This window comes from Protopterus annectens, chromosome 7.part0 (assembly GCF_019279795.1).
Source record: "Protopterus annectens isolate FY-2018-M chromosome 7.part0, PAN1.0, whole genome shotgun sequence".
NCBI lineage: Eukaryota > Metazoa > Chordata > Ceratodontiformes > Protopteridae > Protopterus > Protopterus annectens.
The window spans coordinates 1,241,019,048-1,241,042,270 of record NC_056739.1 but is presented as its reverse complement, the minus strand read 5'-3'; the positions used below and the strand labels follow the sequence as shown (position 1 = coordinate 1,241,042,270).

The following is a 23,223-nucleotide window of genomic DNA, read 5'->3' as shown; positions in this document are numbered from 1 at the left end:
TCTCATTTTTCCATATGTAGACAACTTACTTTTCTTTGCAGAGTCTTTATCCAGATGTCAAGAGTATTAACATGGATTACGTCTCTTGTGACCAACCTGGGCTTCCAGATAAGTGTTGCAAAATAGTCCTTGACTCTCTTACAGGATTCTGTTTCTGTGCTGCCTTAGATGCTTCTCTTCAAAAGGCTGTTTTGATGCAAAGATTGTGGGTTTTTATCTGGTATCTTTCTAGAGTTTCTCCAGTCAGTCTCGGATTTCTGCAAGAGAATTACTCAGAATCCTAGAGTTTGTGGCTTCTTTGAGTCTCATGATTCCTCTAGCCAGGTTACATGGGAAAGATGCAATGGTTTTCTAAAAAAACACATGGGTCCAGCATTTACATCCTCTAGAACATCAAATTTCAGTTTTGGGCTTTCTACAAATTGAGTTAGATTGGTGGAGACAACAATTTCAGCTGACCCAGGTCTCTCTTTCTTTTCTCAGGCCCCAAACCAGTCTCTCATCCCAGATGCTTTACATGGAAATAAAGGTGCAAGGCCTGTGGAGTCATTTAGACAAACCAAAACTCAACAATATAAAGGAGGTGTTGACAGTGATCCATGCCTTTAAAGCTCTCTGTCACCTATGGTCAGCAGGACCTGTTTAAGTAATCACAGACAATACCACAGTCATAAACAAGAGGGGGGTGCAGGGTTATCCTCCCCCTCTGCAGGCTGGCTATGATGGCTTGGGAGTTAGCCCATCAGCATTCTATAACCCTACGAACATCGAACATCTTACATTCTGAGAAAGCAAAACATAGCAGTAGATAAGCTGAACAGAATCATGACAGACCTTCATAAATGGAAATTGAATAAGGGGGTCTTCCAGAAACTGATCTAATTATGGGGAACACTTCAAATAGGTCTGTTCATCTCCTTTGAAAACCTACAACTAAACTAATTTTGCATGAGGACTCCTTGCAAGCAAGCCTGGAAAACAGATGCATTTTTCATTCCCTTGAAAGGGAGTGATCCTTAATGCTTTTCTACTGACATCCAGGCCAATTCTAAAGCTTACAACAATTCCTCAAAAAACATTATAGTTGACCGTCTTTTGGCCCAGGCAAAGTGGTCAAGGGCAATTTAACCGTAATGTTCCTTATAGACTGGATCTACTCACACGATTGGGAGCTTGTTGCATCCCAGTCTCGATCAACTTCAACTTAGTACCTGAAAGATGCAATTCTAATATGTTTCAGGTACTTATTTCATGAGGACATGCAAAAGGTATTAAAGGGTGCAAGAAAGTATGTCACTAGAAAATAATGTATTAGTAAGTGGAAGTGATTTTCTAGCTTGTGACTAACCAATAACTAGGGGTTCATCATGGATTTTGTACCACTGGTGCTCAAATATGTGTGTGAGTTACTTTCCTTTGTCCTCTCTTATTCCTCTGTAAAGATTTATCTTATGGCCATTGCAGCATGTCTAAATAGCAGAAGAAAGGCACGCTCCACAAAGCTGAATAACTTTAATAAAGAGATAAAAACAAAGCTTTCGGATAGCAAATCCTTCTTCAGTGTTCAAACACTGAAGAAGGATTTGCTATCCGAAAGCTGTGTGTGCCTTTCTTCTGCTATTTGGACTGTTTTTGTGCTTCACTCTACTTTATTCACCTTTTTTTGTGCATTTCGGCATGTCTGCCATGGAGCCTCCTCTTTCTTTACTGTTTGTGGTAAAGCAGAGAGGTTTACGTCCTTCTTGTGAACAGGTTGCTGCTCCTTGGGATCTCAACATTGTACTGGAGAAGTTGATTGCTATATTTTGAACCTGCCTATAAAGCTGACTTAAAGTTCTTGACTTTGAAAAATCGTCATTGCTCTGACCTCTGCAAGAACGGTATCTGAGTTGCAAGCTGTGATGATAGGTCAACCTTATTTTATATTCCACAGAGACAGGGTCACATTAAGAATAAACCTCTCTTTTATGCTCAAAGTGGTTTCATTGTTTACTTTGAATTAAGCAATTATTCTTCCAGTTTTCTATCCAGAACCTAAAAATCAGGGAGAAAGGCTTCTGCGTACTCGGGATGTGCATAGGCAGCTCAGGTGCTATCTTGACAGAACTATGTCATTTAAAAAAGCTGATCGGCTATTAATTTCTTAATCAAGCGACAAAAAAGGGACATCCTGTGCGCAAACAGACAGTTTCCAGGGGACTATATCAAAATTCCGAAGAGGTAAAATGCCGAACGTGAAAACGTCAAACCCACAACATCGAACGCTGAAAATAGCGAAGCCCCGGAACATCAAAATCTTATCTAGGGCAAGATTTCGGTGGGCCGTTCTGTGGCTTTGCTATTTCCTCCACTGTGATGCGAGAGTTATGGACCTTAGGGTTAGGGTGCAGGTTAAGGTAAGTGGATAGTTAGTAATGTATGTATGGTGTAGTGTAGGGTTGGGTTTTGTTAACTGTATGTGTGTGTATTAGTTGCTTTGTTTGTGTATAGTTTCTTAGGGTATGTGTGCGATAGTTACGGACCTTAGGGTTAGGGTGCGGTTAAGGTAAGTGGATAGTTAGTAATGTATGTGTGGTTTAGTGTGGGGTTGGGTTTTGTTAACTGTGTGTGTGCGGTTTATTTGTTTTGGTGTGCTTGTGTTGTGTGTATGTTTCTCGGAACAGCAAATTTTTTCCCTGGGAAAAGAATTCGCTATTCTGAGTGTTCAATGTTTTCAGTATTCGTAATTCCAAGTTCGAACATATGGTGTTCGACATTTTGGAATTTCGAATATATGATATAGACCTGTTTCCAGGTGGTTATTATCAGCTATTGTTTTTTTGTTGTTCCCACCATGGTAAATCGGTTCCAGGCAATATCAAGGTAGATTCTGCTAGAGCCTTATCTTATTCAGTGCTGTACTGGAAAAGGGGGTGTACTCTAGAAGCATTCTAGAGGCAGCTACTTGATCCTCCATACATACTTGTACAAGGCATTGCAAGTTGTACTCTTTCAATATCCAGTGCTAGCTTAGCTAGGACCATTCTCTGGGAACTCCTGGATCTATGTCCTTCTTTCTCCTAGGTTGGATACTCTTTAGTAATCAACTCATATAGCCTAATGGCTACTGCAGCAGGGGGAATGATGAACGTAGTACAGTTGTGTAAGTTGCACTTGCACATACCAGTAGATATTTGATTTCCTCACCGCTGCAGTAGCCACACCCACCCTTCACCCCCCTACTCTTGTATATTGTTGTAGTTAGGATATAAAATAGGGTTGTGTGCGTTTCTACTTTATATGTTGGTGGTGGGTTTTTTCTTCTTCTTTCAGGATTGTAAAGTTCTTTTCTCACTGTATGGACAAAAAAGTCATGAAGAAATGTTTACTCTGATTGCTGATTTCCTTCCTTAGGACTAGCTATTCAGCAGTTAGAGAACATGTGAGGGGAGCCAGAGCTTAGTGAAGCTGGCTGATTGTTGTTTCCTATGCAAGGATACAGCCCATGTAGCCTAAAGGCTACTGCAGCAGTGAGGAATTCGAACAGCTACTGTTATGGGTAAGTGCAACTTTAGGTTGCTAGCACTACATCACTTTAAAAGTTTTAAATAGTAAACACCATCGATGTTTATCATTTACATACCATGTTATGACCAAATTATTATTTTGGTTCCATTTATGATAGTTGTTTAGAATCTTCATGATCAGTGTGTCATTGTCATGGGAGCTTGAACACTGTGACATCCTGTGAAGGATAAGAAATCCAGACCAAGAACTTTCCATTCTCAAGCCGCAGAGTCAGTACTTTAAGTTATTAAATGCTTTCAGCCTACTTGGTCCCAACTGGTCTAATAATCCTTCCAAAAGTAAATTTGCTTTTACCTTCACTGTCCATAAATTGTGGTCAGTAGATTTTTTTTTGTTTGTTTTTCTTTTCCATTATTTGCATCATATACTACAAATATTACAGTTTATCCTAGATTTTTGATGGACTGTTCTGTGATTAATCTTCAAGTTTCTCTGTATATATGAGCTAAAGTAAACCTGCCCTGACTAGATGGAGGTTTAACCATATAGTTTCAGATGATGATCAAGTTTAGGAATCCTTAATGACTGTTGAGATTTATTGCTGCTTGACTCAGTAGATGCTTCAGTTAAACTAGATGTCAGGTTGGTGTCTTTTAGAATCATTTTATGAGGATATTTATTAGTAGAGCTTTTTGTTTTTTATATATAAGCTAAGGTATCCAACGAAATTATAGAGGTCTTTCAGATAAAGCCATATGCTGAAGATAGGCAACATCTGCTCTTCAGTTACATAGTTAAATACCTTGCTGATTAAATGGTTAAAATGACTGGATTCCTTTTATATGGCTGAAGATTCAGAATGGTAACCGAGTCCATCTGCCTGTTTGGAAAGAAATTAAGATACACCTGTCTGAAAAAAGTATTCCTTATGTTGTTAAATAGAGAATTTACTGACTCAGTTGACATTCTGCATACTTTATCCAATATGTTTAATGCTATTTATTTGTCTTCCCAACCATATTTTGTTGATTCTGGGATAAATATTTTTATACAATCTGTCTCTTCCTGCAACATCTCCTGATAGCAGATCACTTATAAGACATCAAGATTACTAATGAAGAAATTCCGTGTACTATCTCACATTTAAAACTTAAATATTCATATCTAGTTGGCTGTTTTGCTTTGGTTTTGCAAGTCCTTTTCTAGTAAACTTTCTAAAATTTTGGCGAAATTCTTATGTATTCAAATTTATGGTCTTTCTTCAGTCCATACTTAAACTAGTCTAATATGATTTTTATCCTAAAACCAAATTAAACTAAACCACAGTACAACCTATTAATTGTAGCCTAGTAGTTCTTATTAATTTCGATATTATATTTTGAGTAGCTGGTGTTAGTAATTAAAAGTAATTGTTACTGCAGGTATATTACCTTACCAGTCTATTTTTATTCAAGGCAAACAAACTGTCATTAGAATCTTTCATTATCTTCATATATGTTTAATAATATACTTTATGCCTTCTCTATTGATGCTTTAAATGCATTTAAATGAGTAGGTCACAAATGTCTCTTTTATAGAGTTGTTGTGTCTCTTAATCATAGATGTGGTATTAAGATACTTTATTGGTCCTACTTTTGATTATGTGTTATCAACTGAATAAAACAGAAGATATTTTTAGTAATTCCAGGTGCTAGTTAGGGATGTCTTCTTTCTCCATATCTGTATAATATATGTATAGAATCTTTTCATTTTTTTCTTTGTCTTTTCACCACACCGCCTGCCCAACCATTAGGCCTTCACCTGTCAGCTGTGCCCATTTGCTTTCCTCCATTTGAGTATTCCCTATTATGGGCAAGAACTGGCTGAAGGAGGACTTCATTCAAGCAGCCACAGTGTTGGTTTGTCTCACTCGCATACGTCATGGCAATGGGAAACTATTTTTCAGGTTTAATCCCTCCTACATCACACAGCAGGTACCACAAGGCCCTCCCTTATGCAGATGCACAGTCCTGTTCACTCATGATGAGGGCTACCATTGAAGCAGTTTGTTGGCCAGACACCCACCCAAGGACCACCCCTTGCAGGACAAGCCATCCTCCAAAGAATTGGATATCCCCAGGCCACCACCTTCCCTCAAGATGGACAAGTCCATCATTCTCTGCCAGCAATATTAAGTGCCTGTTCTGCTAAATAATCTTGCATCACCTAGGCCATAGTGAGGGCTTTATTCCTGTATACTACCAGAGCTGGGTTTATAGAACTTATTTTAACTTTCTTTTACCTAGATCTGCTATAAACCAATATAGGTTACATAATGTTCTGATCATGTTTTCAATGCTTGTTAATGTCATAACTTACTGTACATGCCAAAACAATTATATTCATCATATTTTGTCTGTTACTGCTAGACTTATTTTGTCTCCAGCTACAAATTTAACCTAGATAAATACTAACTTTACATTAATCATTTTAAATCTCTTATCTTAAATCCTTTATTCTTTCTTAAATTGGTTTATTGGAAACTTTTAATTGTTTAGGCATGAAAACGCCACCTTATCACAAAATCTTAATGTGCAGCATTTTGAGGGGAAGCTTTGATTTATTTTTGTTCTTTAAAACACCGCTCTCTAAAATTTAATGTTTCCTTGTTTGTTTTATCAGACCTATTTCCTAATAGTAAAAACACAAAAAATTAAAACTCAGAATATCAAAAACTAATATATATGTCTATAATATAGGGGAAGCAAACACTCCTGCAACTTATATATACCAGTTCAAGGATCACACAGCAAAGAGGAAAGGACAAGTTCCGATTGACAACATTTTTTAATATTCCGAGTTTGCAATATTTTTGAGCCAAAAGTAGCCTTTCGATGATATACGTTTTTGATCAAATGAATGGAGCCTGTTTTGCCATTTTAATTATTTTACATGGTCAAGTCCTAAGATTTTTTTCTCTGATTTTCGTAAAATCCTATATGAAATGCTATCTTCAAGTGCGTTCAAAAATCTCTTAATTTTCACATTCATTGCTTAACCGCTTGAACCCATAAATTGTTTTACATCAGTCATTTTCTCCCTTGCTTCTGCACAGTGGAGTCCAATTATGGAATTATAGTTGGACCGGATTTATGTTCATAGGAAGTTACTAGGCATGGAGTCCTTGAGGCCATTGATGAACCTAGCCCAAATTCCCAATTGTCCCAAAGCACTGTCTGGTTAAGTGACTTGCTCAAGGTCACACAGAAGCTAAATGAACACTAAGAGAATCAAACCCTGTACCACAGGAAGCAGCCCATTAACTGCTAATAGTCTTAATCCTCTGTGCTAACTGCCAGACTAAAATGTTATCTCTTAATTTTCCCGTAAATGCATTGTCCCTTTTACCTAAAGCAAGTAGAAGTAGTTTATAAGCTGCCTTTTGCTTTGAGGAATCTTGTCATGGAGTTCTTTAACTTAATTGTAATATGCTGGTTTAATTTAGTATTTTTTTCAATCTTGTTTTAGTTGTACTATCGTTTTAAACAAATGATTAAGCCTGACAGTTTCCTATAAAAGTGCTTGGCTTGATATTTTACCCAGTTTTCCATACCAACTTTGTTTTAGTAAAAAGTTGCCATTAGGGTACCCATCTTTGATTAATATAGTCCTGTATTGCCAATATCTCCCATTAAAAACCATCAGTTTTGGGTAAGTAATAGTTTTTCATTTTCATCAGCTTAGGCGTCTGTGGAGCATTCCACATCCAGTTTTTGAAGTCTGTACATTTTTGTGTTGCCAAAGGGTAAATTAAGTCCTCCTCCTGTTGGTTTGCATGGCTAAACTTAAAAAGTCCAAAATGTTAATGCTGCAGTCTATTATTCCTGTTCTCCCATACATTTTCTGAGACACTCTGGACCTCATGGATGCCTATCAACACATCCCTTTTCACAAAGATCACAGGTGTTAAGATTCTTTGTTTTGGGATTGCACTTTTAATTTGCATCTTTGCCATTTGGTTTATCTACTGCTCCAAGGGTATTCATAAAATGTCTGGCTATGTTCTTTGTTCAATGCAGACTTCAGGGAAGTCATATTTACCCCTACCTGGATGATTTTAGCTTCTTCTGCCCAAGATACTCTGGCATACCTTCATTTCTGCATAAATCTGTTCCACAGTCTAGGTTTCAAGTAAAATCAGGTAAATAATTCTCTGGTCCCATCTCACAGCCTTCTATGACACTTCCTTGATGGTAGTCTACTTCCCATGAAAGAAAGTTTCCTTCTAACATCACCAGTTCCTAAATCCTGCTCAGCAGACCACTTCCACAGCAAGGAATTTCCACAGAATACTAGGTTATACATGGCTTTTTTCATCCTAATGATTTCTTTAGCCAGACTTCACATGAGGAAAAATTAGTGGTTCTTTAAATCTGTCTGAACACAGCAGCAATCCCATATTTTCAGATTTCATTCCTGTAGTTTAAGAAAATTGAATTCATCTAGTGGGCCATTCAAGTTCAAGTAAACCCTAGTAAGAGAGAGTATTTGAGTTGTAAGCCCTTGTAGCTTCTCAACCTGTTTTGGCTTTTCAAAAAGATAGTCTGATTTTTAGAACCAACCATTCCTTCATGCCTAAGGTTGTTTTGAGTTTACCATGATTCATTGTGTTCATGTCCCTGTGTTCACCCTGATTTTATAGGTTCATAGGTGGGTACTAGGCTATCTGCCCAAAGGCATTTATAAGTCTAGCCAGAATGTGTTGGCTTTCGCCGTCCACTTAGATTAGTTCCCTGTGCCTCTGTCCAGCAGAGCCACTGAAGTGATCCCCAAGGTAAACTTTCTGTTTCCCATCCACTTGTCAAGGTTTCTTTTGAAGAGTGTTAGCGAGGAGCTCTGCCTAATGTAGATTGGGATCTTGTTCCAAAGCATGGGAAGTCTCTGGGACAGGAATCTATCCCTCCAGCATGTCCTGTTTATTGTTGTGGTGAGATTTAGATCCCTAGAGCGTGTGGCTCGAGGGGATAAGGTTTTCTTTAGGTGGAGCATGTCCATCAATTCTGGGTTAGACAAAGTCTTGTATGTCAGGCAGAGATCACCTCTGACTAGGCGGTATGCAACCGAGTACAACTGGAGTTGCCTCATTATATTCCTCCCCAAAGCTCTGAGGTAAACAGCTGTTGTACTTCCCTGAGCATCTCACACATCTCTCCCCACTCTTCAAGTCCTGCTTTTACTACTACTTGTTTGTCCTAGTCTTGGATCCCTAACTTTTTCTGTTTTATTTTCTTGCTTTCTGTAGATGTTGATAAGGGTCAAGCAAACATCTCAGAGGACAAATAAAGTCTACCAAAGCCAAATTTGAAGAAAAGTTGGCCTCCCAGGCCAAGGACTACCACAAGGCATTCTGTAGCTATCTCTGCAACCTTGAAGGCAGTACATAATTATGTGCAGAGCTCATTGTAATGGAGCCACCTATACTGAGGCAGAAGATATAGCAAACCTGCTGGCCAATAAATTCAGCTCCAACTTTACCCCTCTCCCCCCTCAACCTTCCCTCAGGAGATGCCATCAAATATAACTCCCCCTGCTATCACTAGGGAACAGGTCCTTAATGTTCTCTCTAAGCCCAAGAACACTGCATCAGTGGGCCCAGACAATATCCCAGGATGCCTTCTGAATAGCATGAAACATGACCTGTCAAGGCCTCTGGAATTGCTATTTAACTATAGCCTGCAAACAGGCTTCATGCCTCATGAATGGAGAAAAACAACAGTCATCCCTCTGCACAAAGGTAGGCCATCTACAGCCCCTATAACTACAGACCCATATGTCTCACTAGCCTTGTATGTAAAGCCATGGAAAGAATTATCATGGAAACGATCAATAGTGATATAGTAAACCTCCAGACACTGGACCCAATCCAGTTTGGTTTTGTTAAGGGCAGGTCATGCCTACTCAACCTGGTGGATTTCTTTGAGAAGGTCACCACAGCGATGCATGAAGGCAAAGTGGTTCACACTGCCTACCTTGACCTGGCCAAGGGATTTGACACAGTACCCCACTCGGGCATTGCTCACAAAGTTAAGAGGTTAGGTACAAACCCGTATGTCACCTGGTGGATAGCCAACTGGCTCACAGACAGGACCCAGGGAGCTAGAATTGGAGAGTCAACCTCTACAAAGAGGCCAACCATAAGTGGAGTCCCTCAGGAATCAGTCTTTGGACCTCTGCTTTTTGGCATTTACTTCTCTGAAGTCAGGGTCAATGTCAGTGGTTTCCTGCTGAAAATTTGCAGATGATTGCAAATTAGGAGTTCTCATTGAATCCCACACTGACACAGATTTTCTCCAGGAGGGGCTGGCACAGATAAACAATTGGTGTCAGAGCCATGGACTAAAACTAAATGCCAGGAAATGCATAATAGTACCCTTTGGGAAATCATCCAGCCGTGGTAACTATCATATTGACAACACACCCCTTAGAGCACACCCAGTAGTCAGGGACTTAGGAACAGACATAGATAGTAATCTAGCCTTTAACCATCACTTGTCTGCATTAGTGAAGAAACCATTCTATATTGCGCAACTTATAAACAAAGGTATGACATCTAAATCCAAGGAAGTCATTGTTCCACTATATTTGGCCTTCATCAGACCTATCATTGAGTACAGTGCCCCCTTTGGTATGTACCTAACCAGGTACATCCAACAATTGGAATGTCCACAGAGGTTCCTCACTAAAAGAATACAGGGCTTAAGTAAAATGTCCTATGCAGACCATCTCAAGGCTCTATCTCTGTATTCTTTCTCCTACAGGCTTTTGAGGGGAGATGTATGCCTCTATGAAGGTAGTACTTACAAGACAGATCAGCATTTCTGAGTTACAAGTTGCAACCAGATTATTTCTGACTAAGATGCTCTAAAATTTTACTTTATGTTGCGTAACTCCCTTACTGTAATTGATGATGTTTAAAGGTTATTGTATTGCTTTCACTTAGAGAGACTTGCATTTTCTGACATCGGTCTATATTTAAGTCTTGTGTGTAAACTGTATTGACTGATTTTAGAGTAATGTCAGCAAATTTTATATTTTAATTAAAATGTACAGTTTTGAATGCTTCATCAGTTGTCTTCTTTACTGTCCTAGATGCATTTGACCGAGAATATAAACTGGCTTATGATCACCTCACACCAGCTCAGGTTAAATCCACTCAGAACTGTGATCGCCCACCAAGCACTGGAGTAATTGAGTGCAGAAGGACCTTTGGAGAACCATACCTTTAAGGAAAATGTAAGCAGTGGTGCAGCACTGCTATGAATTAGTATGTTTACATGTCAGAATGCATTTGCTACAAGGACTGATTAAAGTGCATCAGTGAACAAAAAAAAAATTTGGACCTTAATACAGGTGATGTTTTCTGAAAGATGAGTTGCTGCAACTACATGCAAGACATGCAGGAGCTGTGCAAAAGAAAGATTGACATTTCTGCTATTTTTTTTAGGAAGACATTCCTGCTACTTTTTAAGGCTGTTGACTGTGTTTGAAATTTACCAGCACGCAATATGATGCTTGATTCTGTTTTTGTTTTTTTCCGTGATGTTTTATCAAGGCACTGATCTAGACTGGAACTTGGATTTTTGTGCTTCATTGTTACAGATGACTGTAACAAAGAGAACGATTGACCAGACAAAATCTGTGTTTTAACCAGTCAGACTGCCAAGGCTATCAAAAAATCAGACTCATGACAAGAACAGTTGCTGCCAATGATAATGTAATGTGTGTTTAAGTTGTAAGTGGTCTAGAGTACTGCAACATTCAGACACATTTACAAATCAGCAGTGCTGTAAAAGTGGTTACATATTTGTGACTGCATAAAATCTGGGTTATTTGGTTTACATAGTTTAAATGTCTTAAAGCTAAACAAACTCTATAATATATGTGGAAAATAGTGTATATTTTAAATCAAGAAAATTTTATATTGGTATTTGATTTATATAATTGCATAAAAAATCATTTTATTGTGCAGGCAGTATAGTACCTATATGTTATAAACATGCTGCTATTTATACAGTTTTCCTAATTATTTATTCAAAAAGATTATTCTTGGGTATGTAGATTAACGTTTTAAAAAATGTTCTGCAAGTGTATTCCCATTCAGTAGCGTATCATCAAGCTGCAATGTGGACAAAAACAACTGCTCTGAACTGCAGCACTGAATCTACTTGACTGTTTCCTAACAAAGCATTTTTTTTTTAAATAAGTTTTATGTTACTATCATCAAATGATATTTAGATATGCATATCTCAGGATTCCCATCGTCTGAAGAGTAGTGTGCATGTATGGGACATTTTATATATATATATATATATATATATATATATATATATATATATATATATTTTTTTTTTTTTTTTTTTTTTCTCATACACACAGTGTGCACGTGCATATTTTTACATGAAATACCTTTATAATGTTGAATGGCCAAAACACCAAACAGTATTATATCAGCCAGAAAAGGTCAAAACTCAAAATGCCTAAAAATACTGCATTTTGATTTTAGACCTTTTCTGGTCGGTACAGAAAAGGTCTGGTCCCCAGCACCCACACAACCCCTGCTTAATTGCACATACTTACTCCCAAGTGTGCACTACAGTTGGAAAAGGGGAAAACACCAGCCCCCACAGTTCTTCAGTCTTGTCAAATTATTGTTTTTTTACCTTTTTAAGTTGATGTAATGCCTTTAAGCATTTTGGACATTCAGCATTATCAGTTTGACCCCTATACATATATATGTACTTAAACACATGCACACATATGTGTATATATTGGAATCCCTTAGCTAAAAGCATCCGGATGAGTGGACATACAGAAACAGAATTTAATATTCTGTAGGGACATTTTCAAGTCTTAGCTCATATGATGTAATACATTTATTACTGAACAGCTCTGTAGACCTAATAAAATGTTAGCATGAAACAAAAGAAAACCTCTTTGCTCAGTTACCTGTGAACAAAACTTGTTTTCCTATTTCTTTTTTTCATCTTTAATGTTGAAGCTGATATATGTTTCCTCTTAATCTTCTCCCGTTATTTTCTATAGAAGATACCTTTTAACAGTGTTGTTCTATGCTTACACCAAACATATCTTTCAACAGCTATGAGCCCTTTCCCTCTGTTCATCTGACATCATGTTTCTGCTGTTGGCAGAGCCTGCCACACCCTTTGTGCAAATATGTACCAGTGCAGAAGATGACTTCCTGGTTCAGTCGCAGTTCTCCTCCTAGGAATATAATTTGTGTCCAGACTTCTTTGATCAGAATGTATTGGCTTCTGCCCATTTGTCTTGTGTTACTCATCTCTGTTACTGAACTTGGAGAACCTAAGTGGTACGTATTGCACTAATGTCATGATTTTTTTTTCTTTTGCAAGGTATTGAATACTTTTATTAATTTTGTGTTGTCATATTTTTAGGCTGAAAATACTGTCTCACTATAATGGAATTTGAAGAAGGGTGTAAGTTCTCATCTATGAAAGAAAGGGAAAATCATAGAGTAGGAGCTATTTCTTTCAGTGTGTATGTCCTCAATCTGTTCTTTCTTATAGCACTGTATATACTGTGTCTGTGTGTGACTGAGATGAAACACAGAAATTTAAAACTCTGAACTTTTATATACAACAAAGACAAAATATACAGCTATGCTTGAAATACATAGATGCTTTTTGTACTGGGGAAACAGCATAGAGGGTGAGTAGTAACCAAGTAAGATCTGATTTCAGAGTCTTTCTGCAGTTTGTGGATGTTGGGATTTTTTTCTTCGGATATTCCAAACTTAATACATTTTCTACATGTTCTCCAATTCCTATTACTCAGGTAAGCATGCATTTCCTTCTAGTGCATATATAGAGTCTGGGAGAGTGCAGAGTTTGAGTCAGCAGAGTAGCAAAGTCAAAGTACAGTACTTAAGAGACAGCCATTGATTAGAGATTATAGCAATGGTGCAGTACATTTAGATGCATGTACGTGAAATTAGAGCCATAAAGCAAAGTGGACCATTGTAAACTTAACACTGCTATATAAAGTTATAGCTCAACCACATCTGAGCTGTATTGGATACATTTATCATTATATAATGACTGCTACTTTTCAGAGTTGTGTGAAAGCTTATGTAACGCCATAGTTTCTTATCTAGCTTTTGCAAAGGTGACAGATTAAAGGTATTTAAATTTAAATTTGTGTTTACCTGTTGTGTTTCTCATCTGTAGTGGGAGTCCATTGTACAGCTTTCCAGTACAGGCTGAAGTCACATGTTAACATGCTTATTGGCTGCTGTAAGGATGTGAGCTAAATCATGTAAGGACCCTCCAAAGAGTGGTAGCACTCCAGGCCCTGTACCTACTAGCTAGACCTGGACAGTTAGGTTTGTAAGGTGTGTTGAGCCAGGTGCAGTTATGTAAAAGTAAAGAGGTGGATAAATTCTAGGTAACAAGCAAGTGCTAATGGTGAGTTTGACCTTTATGTCCTGAATCAAGTCATATAATGTTCTTGCAAGACTGAAGCTTGTATAGAAGTGGAGAGGTTTGATTAGTCCAGAGATTGGAGAACGCAAAAGAGCTAAGATCTGGCTGTGGCAACTTTTTGGCTTTGGTTGTTTTAAAAGGTTTTGCTGTATTACATTTTGCCCAATGTGTTTTTTGTGATTGCCGTTTTATGTGAATCCATCCATTCATCCATCCTCAACCCCTTTTCCCAGTTTTGCACATGGGGTCAGGGTATCACTTCAGCAGTGAATGTTAAGTTTAAAATGGTTGTTAGAGATTAACTGGATATGTTTGGTTGTGTCCATTTCCTCAGTTTATGAATGGTCAGCTGCAATGACATGTACTGATTTTTCATCAGTGGTGGTGCTACAGTCTTGCAAATGTGGGTTATATGTAAAAGAAGCTGCTGTGGGAGGAGGAATGCGGATTTAGTTTGAGGCATTTAAGAAAAGGGGGAGGGAAACATTGATTTATTTTTAGAGGCACTTAAGAAAAGGTCTGCTATTCGACATTGATTCAAGCAGACAAAAATATGTTTGTACAAGGGGCTGTGTGTGTTTGGAAAATCTCTGGAAGTAATTGAATCATAGGCATATGATATTCATTTGTCATTTCTGATGTCATTCATTTTGCTTATAATTATGGTAAAAATAAGTGGGTTAAGTACAAATCATGCAGAACTCCAATGCTAATTTGGACTGTGTGTGAATGTAGCACTGTTTCATTTTATTACTTAGGTCCTACCACAGAAATAAGTGGAAACTCATCTGGTATCACTTGCTGAGAGACCATTGATTTCAGTAGTACAAATGTGTCAGAAACCTTCAATAGATCAAGAGAGATTCTGCTAGCATGAATTCCAGAGGTTGAGTTTGCTACAGATATATACACTAATGTTGAGATTAGCTGTTAGTACCATGGTTACAGTTAAATCCATGTTGAATGTGAGCTATTGGGCTGTAACCAGTTATACTTTAAATAGATGATGGTGTGGTATATAAAAATGTAGCACAGTTGGCCTTCAAAAAATAAACATTTTTTACAGTTTTATAAGAGTGGTACAGGATATGTACAAGGGTAGTGTGACATTGGTGAGGACTGTGGTGGGAGTGACAGATACGTTTAAGGTGGAGGTAGGATTACATCAAGGATCAGCTCTGAGCCCTTTCTTATTTGCAGTGGTGATGGACAGGTTGACAGATGAGATTAGACAGGAGGCCCCATGGACTATGATGTTTGCAGATGACATTGTGATATGTAGTGAGAGTAGGGACCAGGTTGAGGAGACCCTAGAGAGGTGGAGATATGCTTTAGAGAGGAGAGGAATGAAGTTCAGCAGGGCTAAAACAGAATATGTGTGTGTAAATGAGAGGGAGGGTAGAGGAATGGTGAGGATGCATGGAGTAGAGTTGGTAAAGGTGGATGAGTTTAAGTACTTGGGATCAACAGTTCAGAGTAATGGTGAGTGTGGAAGAGAGGTGAAGAAGAGAGTACAGGCAGGGTGGAATAGGTGGAGAAGAGTGTCAGGAGTGAATTGTGACAGACGGGTACCAGTAAGAGTGAAAGGGAAGGTCTACAAGAGGGTAGTGAGACCAGCTATGTTATATGGGTTGGAGACGGTAGCATTGACGAAAAGGCAGGAGTCAGAGCTGGATGTGACAGAGTTAAAGATGTTAAGATTTGCACTGGGTGTGACTAGGATGGACAGGATTAGGAATCAGTATATTAGAGGGTCAGCTCAGGTTGGACAGTTTGGAGACGAAGCAAGAGAGGCGAGATTGCATTGGTTTGGACGTGTGCTGAGGAGGGATGCTGGGTATATTGGGAAAAGGATGCAAAGGATGGAGCTGCCAGGTAAGAGGAAAAGAGGAAGGCCTAAGATAAGGTTTATGGATGTGGTGAGAGAGGGCATGCAGGCGGTTGGTGTGAAAGAGCATGATGCAGAGGACAGGAAGAAATGGAAACGGATGATCCGCTGTGGCGACCTCTATTGGGAACAGCCGAAAGAAGAAGATGATTAGGCTACCAATGGAACACTGGTATAGACTATTCCCAAATAAGCAGGTGAAGCAAAATAAGTAACACAGAGTACCTTTTCTTTTATAGTCCTAAACAAAAGGGACAGTCTGTTATGTCAAGTCCTTAAGTACTTTCCTATAGCTGTTCTCTTTCTGGATTCCCTTAACAGGACAACTGTTCAGGTTCCTTCAAGTGTCTTTCACAAAGGCTGTTCATTCTGCAGTGCTCCACCCTGAATCACTATGTCCCTGATCCCCTTTGAAGCATAGCAGCATTCTCTTAACTTGAGCGGGTTAGAGCCCCCCCCCCCCCACACACACGTACACCACTACACTGGATATGTGGCTTCTTTAACAAAATCCTACAGTAGCCTTCTCTAATATACTATTTTATCTGACTGCCTTAAAGTAACTGTTCTATTTTAACTTGTTTTAAACAAAGAATTCTGTTTGCAATATTTACAGCAGTAGTTATTTTAAAAACAGCACTGTCTAGATAATTTTGTTTCTTGTATGTCATTTTGAGGTGCCATGCTGGCAAGAACTACCAAATTGTTACACTGTCTTCCCGAACTTGAAACCCTTGGTTTTAGGTCCATGACATGGGCTGTGAACCCTAGACATGCATCTGCATGATGTTGGGTCAAGCCCAGTCTGTGTTTTACTTGAATTTAAAGTGAATGTCCAATTACATAACTTAGTGGTCCCAACATGTTGCCTATACTTCAGTAAAGGGAGTGGCCACTTAATTGCCAAGTATATCCTCTCAGAGGTGAAACACTTGCTCTATGTTGTACTCAACTTACATCTCAGAAAGCATACGTGATGTGCTTCCCCATCAAGGTTCTGTGATAGCATTGCCCCTTCTCCTATTTCTGATGCATCAGTTTAGACTGGGAGAGGTCTGCCAAAATTCAGAGAGACTAGGAATGACTCTGAACATGTGCTCCTCAGCTATTTAAAAGCATTGTCTGCCTCTAGTGTCTACTCTGCTTTAGAGAGTGTCTTCACTTTCATCATTCCTGGCACACAATTAATTCAAAATGGGATGTAAAATTTCATTAGTACCCAGCTAAACCCCAAAATGTTATTACTTGCTTCTTGGTGCCAGGAATAGGCCAGTTTCTCACAATCTCATAAAACCCAAGTATTTTACATTTATCATTGTCTAATTTGTTCTTGGAGACACTGAATGTTAACCTACTTGCCTCAGGGAGTCATATATACCCTGTACCTTAACTAGATGGAAATCCCAATTATCTGAGTTGTATTATGACATTATCTAGGTAAGTGACAGCATATTTGACATATGTGCCTTTAGGACTCTTTCCATTAATCTTTGAAAGGTCATAAAGTACACCATGTAGCCTAAACAAATGACTGTATAGTGGAATAACCCACTGGTGTTGAAAAAGCTGTCTTTTCTTTAGCTTCAGCCGTTAGAGGGATTTAGCAGTATCCCTTTATTAGATATAATGTGGTTAAGAATCTTGCCTTCCCTAACCTATTAGTTCACCAACCCCAAATGTGGTAGTGGTCAAATTTCAAAATGTCCAGCTTTCTAAAATCATTACAGAACCTGATTGTTCAGGCATTGGCACAAACCAGTATGAGCAGTTCCATTCATTTTTGGATTATTCTGTCACCACCCCCCAACCCCCTGCCAGTCCTAAGTATGTTTGTACTTCATCTTGCACAGCCTTTCTCAATGACTCTAGTATGCTGTAAAGTTTTAAGTTAATCTTTTCCCCTATAATGGAATTATTATGGTGTTTAATCAGGTCTGCTATACTAGCAGTACTGAAAACAATTGTCATTTTCTTAACAGAAACTGCTTTATCTCTTTTTCTGTGACTTGGTTAGTGTCACCTTTCTGAACTACTTAAGTGGGATCAGTTTTTTATTCATTACCAGATCTAGTAACTGTCTGTTGCCTAACTAACTACAAGTTTTCTGTTTGTTTCCATGATTTCAGGATGTTATTTGTTCTGGTCTTCACTACCAGTCAGTTTATTTATTTTATTTATTTATTTATTTATATTTGTTGACTGGGAGTGTCCAACTGGACGTAGGTCCATTTTCAGTGGAGGCCCGGGGAGAAAAGCTCCACAGTTAAAATAAACAGACAGTAGTTACATTGTATTACATAGCGATTAACAATTTACATAGCAATTACTTACAACATATTTACAGATGAAGAACATAGTACATCAGTAGACAACTAGAACCTTTATCTGTGAAGTACATAACAGACATTAACAAATGTTACAAGAAGTTCCTGCTGTATAATAAGTACTGGCTTATGAGCATCTGAGCTTGCTATAATCAAGGTAGTTAGTGGAGTGGAAAGAAAGGTAGTGGTTGGATGGGGAGGGTGATATTAGAATGGGAGTTGCAAGGGCATAACCAGCATGTTTTTAGGTGCGCTTTTAGTAAAGTTTTGAAGTGGGTGCATGATGGTATGGAGGTAATTGTGGGTGGGAGGGAGTTCCATAATTTGGCTATGGTGCAAGAGAATAATGCTTCACCAGCAGAGTTATTGGCTTTAGTGATCTGCAAGTGATTTTTTTTGCTGGATCTTAGTGGTCTGGTGGTGCGATAGGGTTGGAGTAGATTCTGGAGGGATGGGACATTTAGTGGATGATTTACTAGTTTAGTTTAGTTTAACCCTGTAGTTTATATAATTTGATTTTTTTCTTTATTTTTTCTACTGTATTAACCCTCGATATTTAATGGGCAAAACTAGCAGTTGTTCTCCAGCTTTGAATTTTCTGATCCTTGCATTTCAGTTATACATCCCTTCTTTGTGGCTTGAGCGTTTTCCTTGTATTCCATATCATGTAAATCACCACTTTGAGCCTGTGATGTAAATTATTATAGTGGTTCTGTGACAACTTTAAATGGAGTTTTCTCTTTTTCCTAAGTTTCATTGACAGTGTCTAACAATCCACAGAGGTGCCTCCCATGTAGTAACTCAAAGGGACCAAAACCTAGTATGGCTTGTAGTACTTCTGTAATGGCAAACAGGAGGTATGGTATTAACTGATAACAATTATTGCCATTTTCTTCAGTAGTTTTTGTCAGCATGGCTTTTAATGTTCAATTAAAATGCTCCACTAACATATGAGGGTGGACAGGATTAGGAATAAGTATATTAGAGGGTCAGCCCAGGTTGGAAGGTTTGGAGACAAAGCCAGAGAGGCACGATTACATTGGTTTGGACGTGCTGAGGAGGGATGCTGAGTATATTGGGAAAAAGATGCTAAGGATGACGCTACCAGGTAACAGGAAAAGAGGAAGGCCTAAGATAAGGTTTATGGATGTGGTGAGAGAGGACATGTAGGTGGTTGGTGTGACAGAGCAAGATGCAGAGGACAGGAAGAAATGGAAACAGGTGATCTGCTGTGGCGACCCCTGATGGGAACAGCCGAAAGAAGATGATGATGATATATATATTATTTTTTTATTTGTTTATGTATGTGTGTGTGTGTGTGTGTGTGTGTGTATATATATATATATATATATATATATATATGTATATATATATATATATATATATATATATATATATATATATATATGTATGTATATGGAGACACTGGTTTTTAGTTGCTTGATCTTAAAGCATTGGCACAGTGGGTACATTATTCTGGATATATTCTGGATATCAATGAAGTCCCCTGTTTAAGTAAATGATATGATTAGCTTCCTTAGTATAGATGTAGCATTAGCCTTGTATAAGGGAATAGCCTCAGGGTATTTATTAACATAGTCCAAAATAATCAGATGCATTAAAACCAATTGCTGCATTTTACCAGTGACCCAACAATGTCCATAACAATACTTTCAGATGGCACCTCTGTGATAAGCAGTGGAATCAAAGGATTTTTGAAGCCTGGATATGAGGAGTCTGTTTTCTGGTATTCAGGACTTCTAACACAGAAGTTCACAGCTGGAATTTTTCCTGGTCAGTAAAACCTTGCTAAAATCCATGTCTTTTTTTAATCCATTCTTAGGATGATCTCCTAAGGTACGACTATGTGCAAACCTCATCTCTAGGTTTCTGAAATGTTTGGACCTAATAGCTGATGCACTGAGAACACAGATGTGATGATGTCCTATCGCGTCTTCATTCTGTACTGTTTGGGTTCGAAATCAATCTTCCACTAGCTCATGGCTGAAAACCCTAGCCCATGATGGTTCAGGAAACTCTCCAGATCTCGTTTTCCGCTAAAACAAGATCAAGTGCTTCACACTGGCTCTGGCCAAGTAACTTGTTATTTTAATTTATGTAGTGTTTTTTTCTCTATATATTTAGATACATAATAGTGGTTTTATTAGTTAGATAATTTCTTAACAGGAGGTGTGGTATTAACAACTTTTAGTGTGTTCGCTGCATATGTTTTTGCTTACGGCCATTGTTTTTTCTCAAGGCCTTTTCTCCATTATACCCTATCCTCGACTTAAGCCCATTTTTAGTTAGAGAGCTTTGTTATTGTCTAGTTCATTTGACTTAGTTCCTTTGCTTAGAACAGGCTAGCTCGTTTAAAGTAGAAATTAGAGGGCTGCTTAGCCCGTTTAAATTAGAGGGCTTTCCTTAGAGTGTGTTGTTGTTTTTATATATATATATATATATATATATATATATATATATATATATATATATATATATATATATATATATATATATATATATATATATATATATATATATATATATATATATATATATAGGTTCATAGGTGTGTACTAGGCTAATGGAGCCTTTACAAGCCTAGCCCATAGGATTACCCTGGCATCTTGCCACCCAACCTTAGTTCCCAGTGCCTTTGTTGAGCAGAGCCACTGGAGTGATCCCTGGGGTGAATTTTCTATTTCCCATCCACTCATCAAGAGTTCTCTTGAAGCGGGCCAGTGAGATGCTCTGCTTGACATGTATGGGAAGTCTATTCCATAGCATGGGCAGTCTCTGTGTTATGAACCTGTCCCTCCAACATGTTGTTTTGATTGTGGTAATGAGGTTGAGGTCTCTGGAGTGTGTGGTGAGAAGGGATTGGGATTTTTTTTTTAGATGTAGCATTTCTAACAGAGCTGGGTCAGACATGGCTTTGTAAGTCACACAGAGATCGCCTCTAATTAGGCGATATGAGACAGAGAATAGTTGGAGTTTTTTGAGTCTATCCATATAGGACAAGTGTTTAAGGCCTAGGATCCTCTTTGTGAGGTACTTTTGTGGCCTCTCCAGTTGTTGCAGGTGTCTAGTGAGGTGCAGGCCAAATGGGGCATTGTACTCAATAACTGGCCTAATGAGGGAAGAGTAGAGGGAGACATGACCTCTTTCTTCCTGAATGCAAAACCCTTAGTAATGAGATGTGCCACATAGAAGGACTTTCTGACCACAGTGGCAATGTGTTGGTCAAAAGAGTTTGCTGTCAACATGTGTTCTCAGATCTCTTGTAACTCCTGTGTTCAGTGGACTAACATCGATGTGGTAATTCATGGGAACTGGGTTTTTCCCAAAGGGGATGATGACGCACTTTTTTGGCATTGAGCATAAGGCCATGGTTCTGACACCAGTTGTTGGTCTCAGTGAGGTCGTTCTATAGGATGTCAACATCGCTTGGAGAGTTAATAGCTCCCAACTTGCAATTGTCTGGGAAATTTGTCAGCCAGAGATCCTTCATGTTGGGCTGAACTTTAGAGAAATAGATACCAAACAGGAGAGGACCCAGGACCGAACCCTGTGGGACTCCACTCGTGTCTGGTCGGCAGTCTGACTTGGAGTCAGCTACTTTTAACACTGTGGGTTCTATCTGTGAGCCAGTTTGCAACCCCCTAGTGATATAGGGATATTCATCGTGTTACCCTGCTGCAGTCATTACACTTGGGTTATCCTGTCATCAGGCGGTCCCGCAGTCGGCCGGATTTCCAAAGTCTTGGTCCGACGTCGATTGCAGTCGCCTCATCCCTGATGTTAGTGCACCAGGGGTACATATATTGCAACCGATGCCATTTTCTTCAGTCTTTCTTGCCGTGCGGTGCCCAAAGCAGAAGCAGTTCGCAGGTGCCGGTCGGCCCACTCCTAAGATTTTTTAATTCGAATTTCAGACCGAAGTCTTCTATAAAGCTAAGTACCCCATTGGGGAAACTTTTCTTGTCTCAGACCAATGTCAGAAAAAGTTAACAATTGCATTTCTTGTGGGAAGCAAATACCTCATAAGGATTTTCATTCTTATTTCATACCTTGCCTAGGCCCTGATCATGACGTCATTTCTTGTCGTTTTTGTGCTAGATTTAATAAACGTACTATTAAAAGACGATTTGATTTTGCACGACACTTTTTTGGCAGAAAATGTAATTATAACATGCCGTCGGAGCTTCCGACTACCGGCGTGCACAAAAAGCGCAGGGATAAGGATCGACAGCCCAGGCCTAAGCCCGATTCCGAGGCCTCGGTTGATCCGGTCTCCGGTTATCAGTGAGACTCTGATGCAGCCTCTAACTACCGCAGTTCAAGAAACCGAGACCGCTACAGATGTTTTGACGGAATGTACTAGGCCAACGCAGCCTTTTACTTTAGGCCCTACCGACGATTTACCTTCCAAGGACGTCGGTGCTTCTGAAACGCCATCAGTTTCAGAAGGCGTTTTCAGACCGATGACTCAGGCAAAACGTTTTCCAAGTCGAAGACTCCTTCCAAACCAAAAAAGGCTGCACTTCAGTCTCCTGTTCAAGGCCCTGTGCCTAAGAAACAGATGCTCAAGATGGCTGAAGATTTGATTTCTCTTATCAGGGGGTCTCAACCTCCTCCTGACAAAAGGCCTAGACTAGAGGAAGAATCTGCTTCCTCTGAACAACTGTCTATTTCTTCGGATTCCACTGAGGACCAAGACTATTCCTTCTCTCCTTATGAAGATTCTGATGCTGAGGACTCTATTCCCTCAGCTTCCCCTCCAGAAGATTACTCTTTTGGGGAAACTTTACACACTGTGAGGGAACATTTTCACTGGGAAGGTCAGGATTACTCTGATTCCAAGAAATGGCTCAGAGAGTTTCTTTTACTCCCCCAACACAGACCTCTAGCCATCCCTCCTGTTTTGGACATTGTGGATGATGTCTATTTAGAATCCAGTTTCAACCCTGACTCTCTGCCTCCTGCTCCGGCCAAGCCTGACAGA

The 23,223-nt window shown here is 39.0% G+C and overlaps 1 protein-coding gene across 1 annotated transcript in view; it reads left to right on the top strand.

Moving 5' to 3' along the window:
- The window catches only part of DENND4A (DENN domain containing 4A), a 2,763,357-nt gene extending 2,750,882 nt beyond the window's left edge, over positions 1 to 12,475 (top strand). The window contains exon 42 of the mRNA XM_044077857.1: positions 10,636 to 12,475. Coding sequence (XP_043933792.1) covers positions 10,636 to 10,772 — 137 coding nt within the window. The 3' untranslated portion in view covers positions 10,773 to 12,475. The remainder of the gene's footprint in view (positions 1 to 10,635) is intronic.
- The last annotated feature ends 10,748 nt before the right edge of the window (positions 12,476 to 23,223 follow it).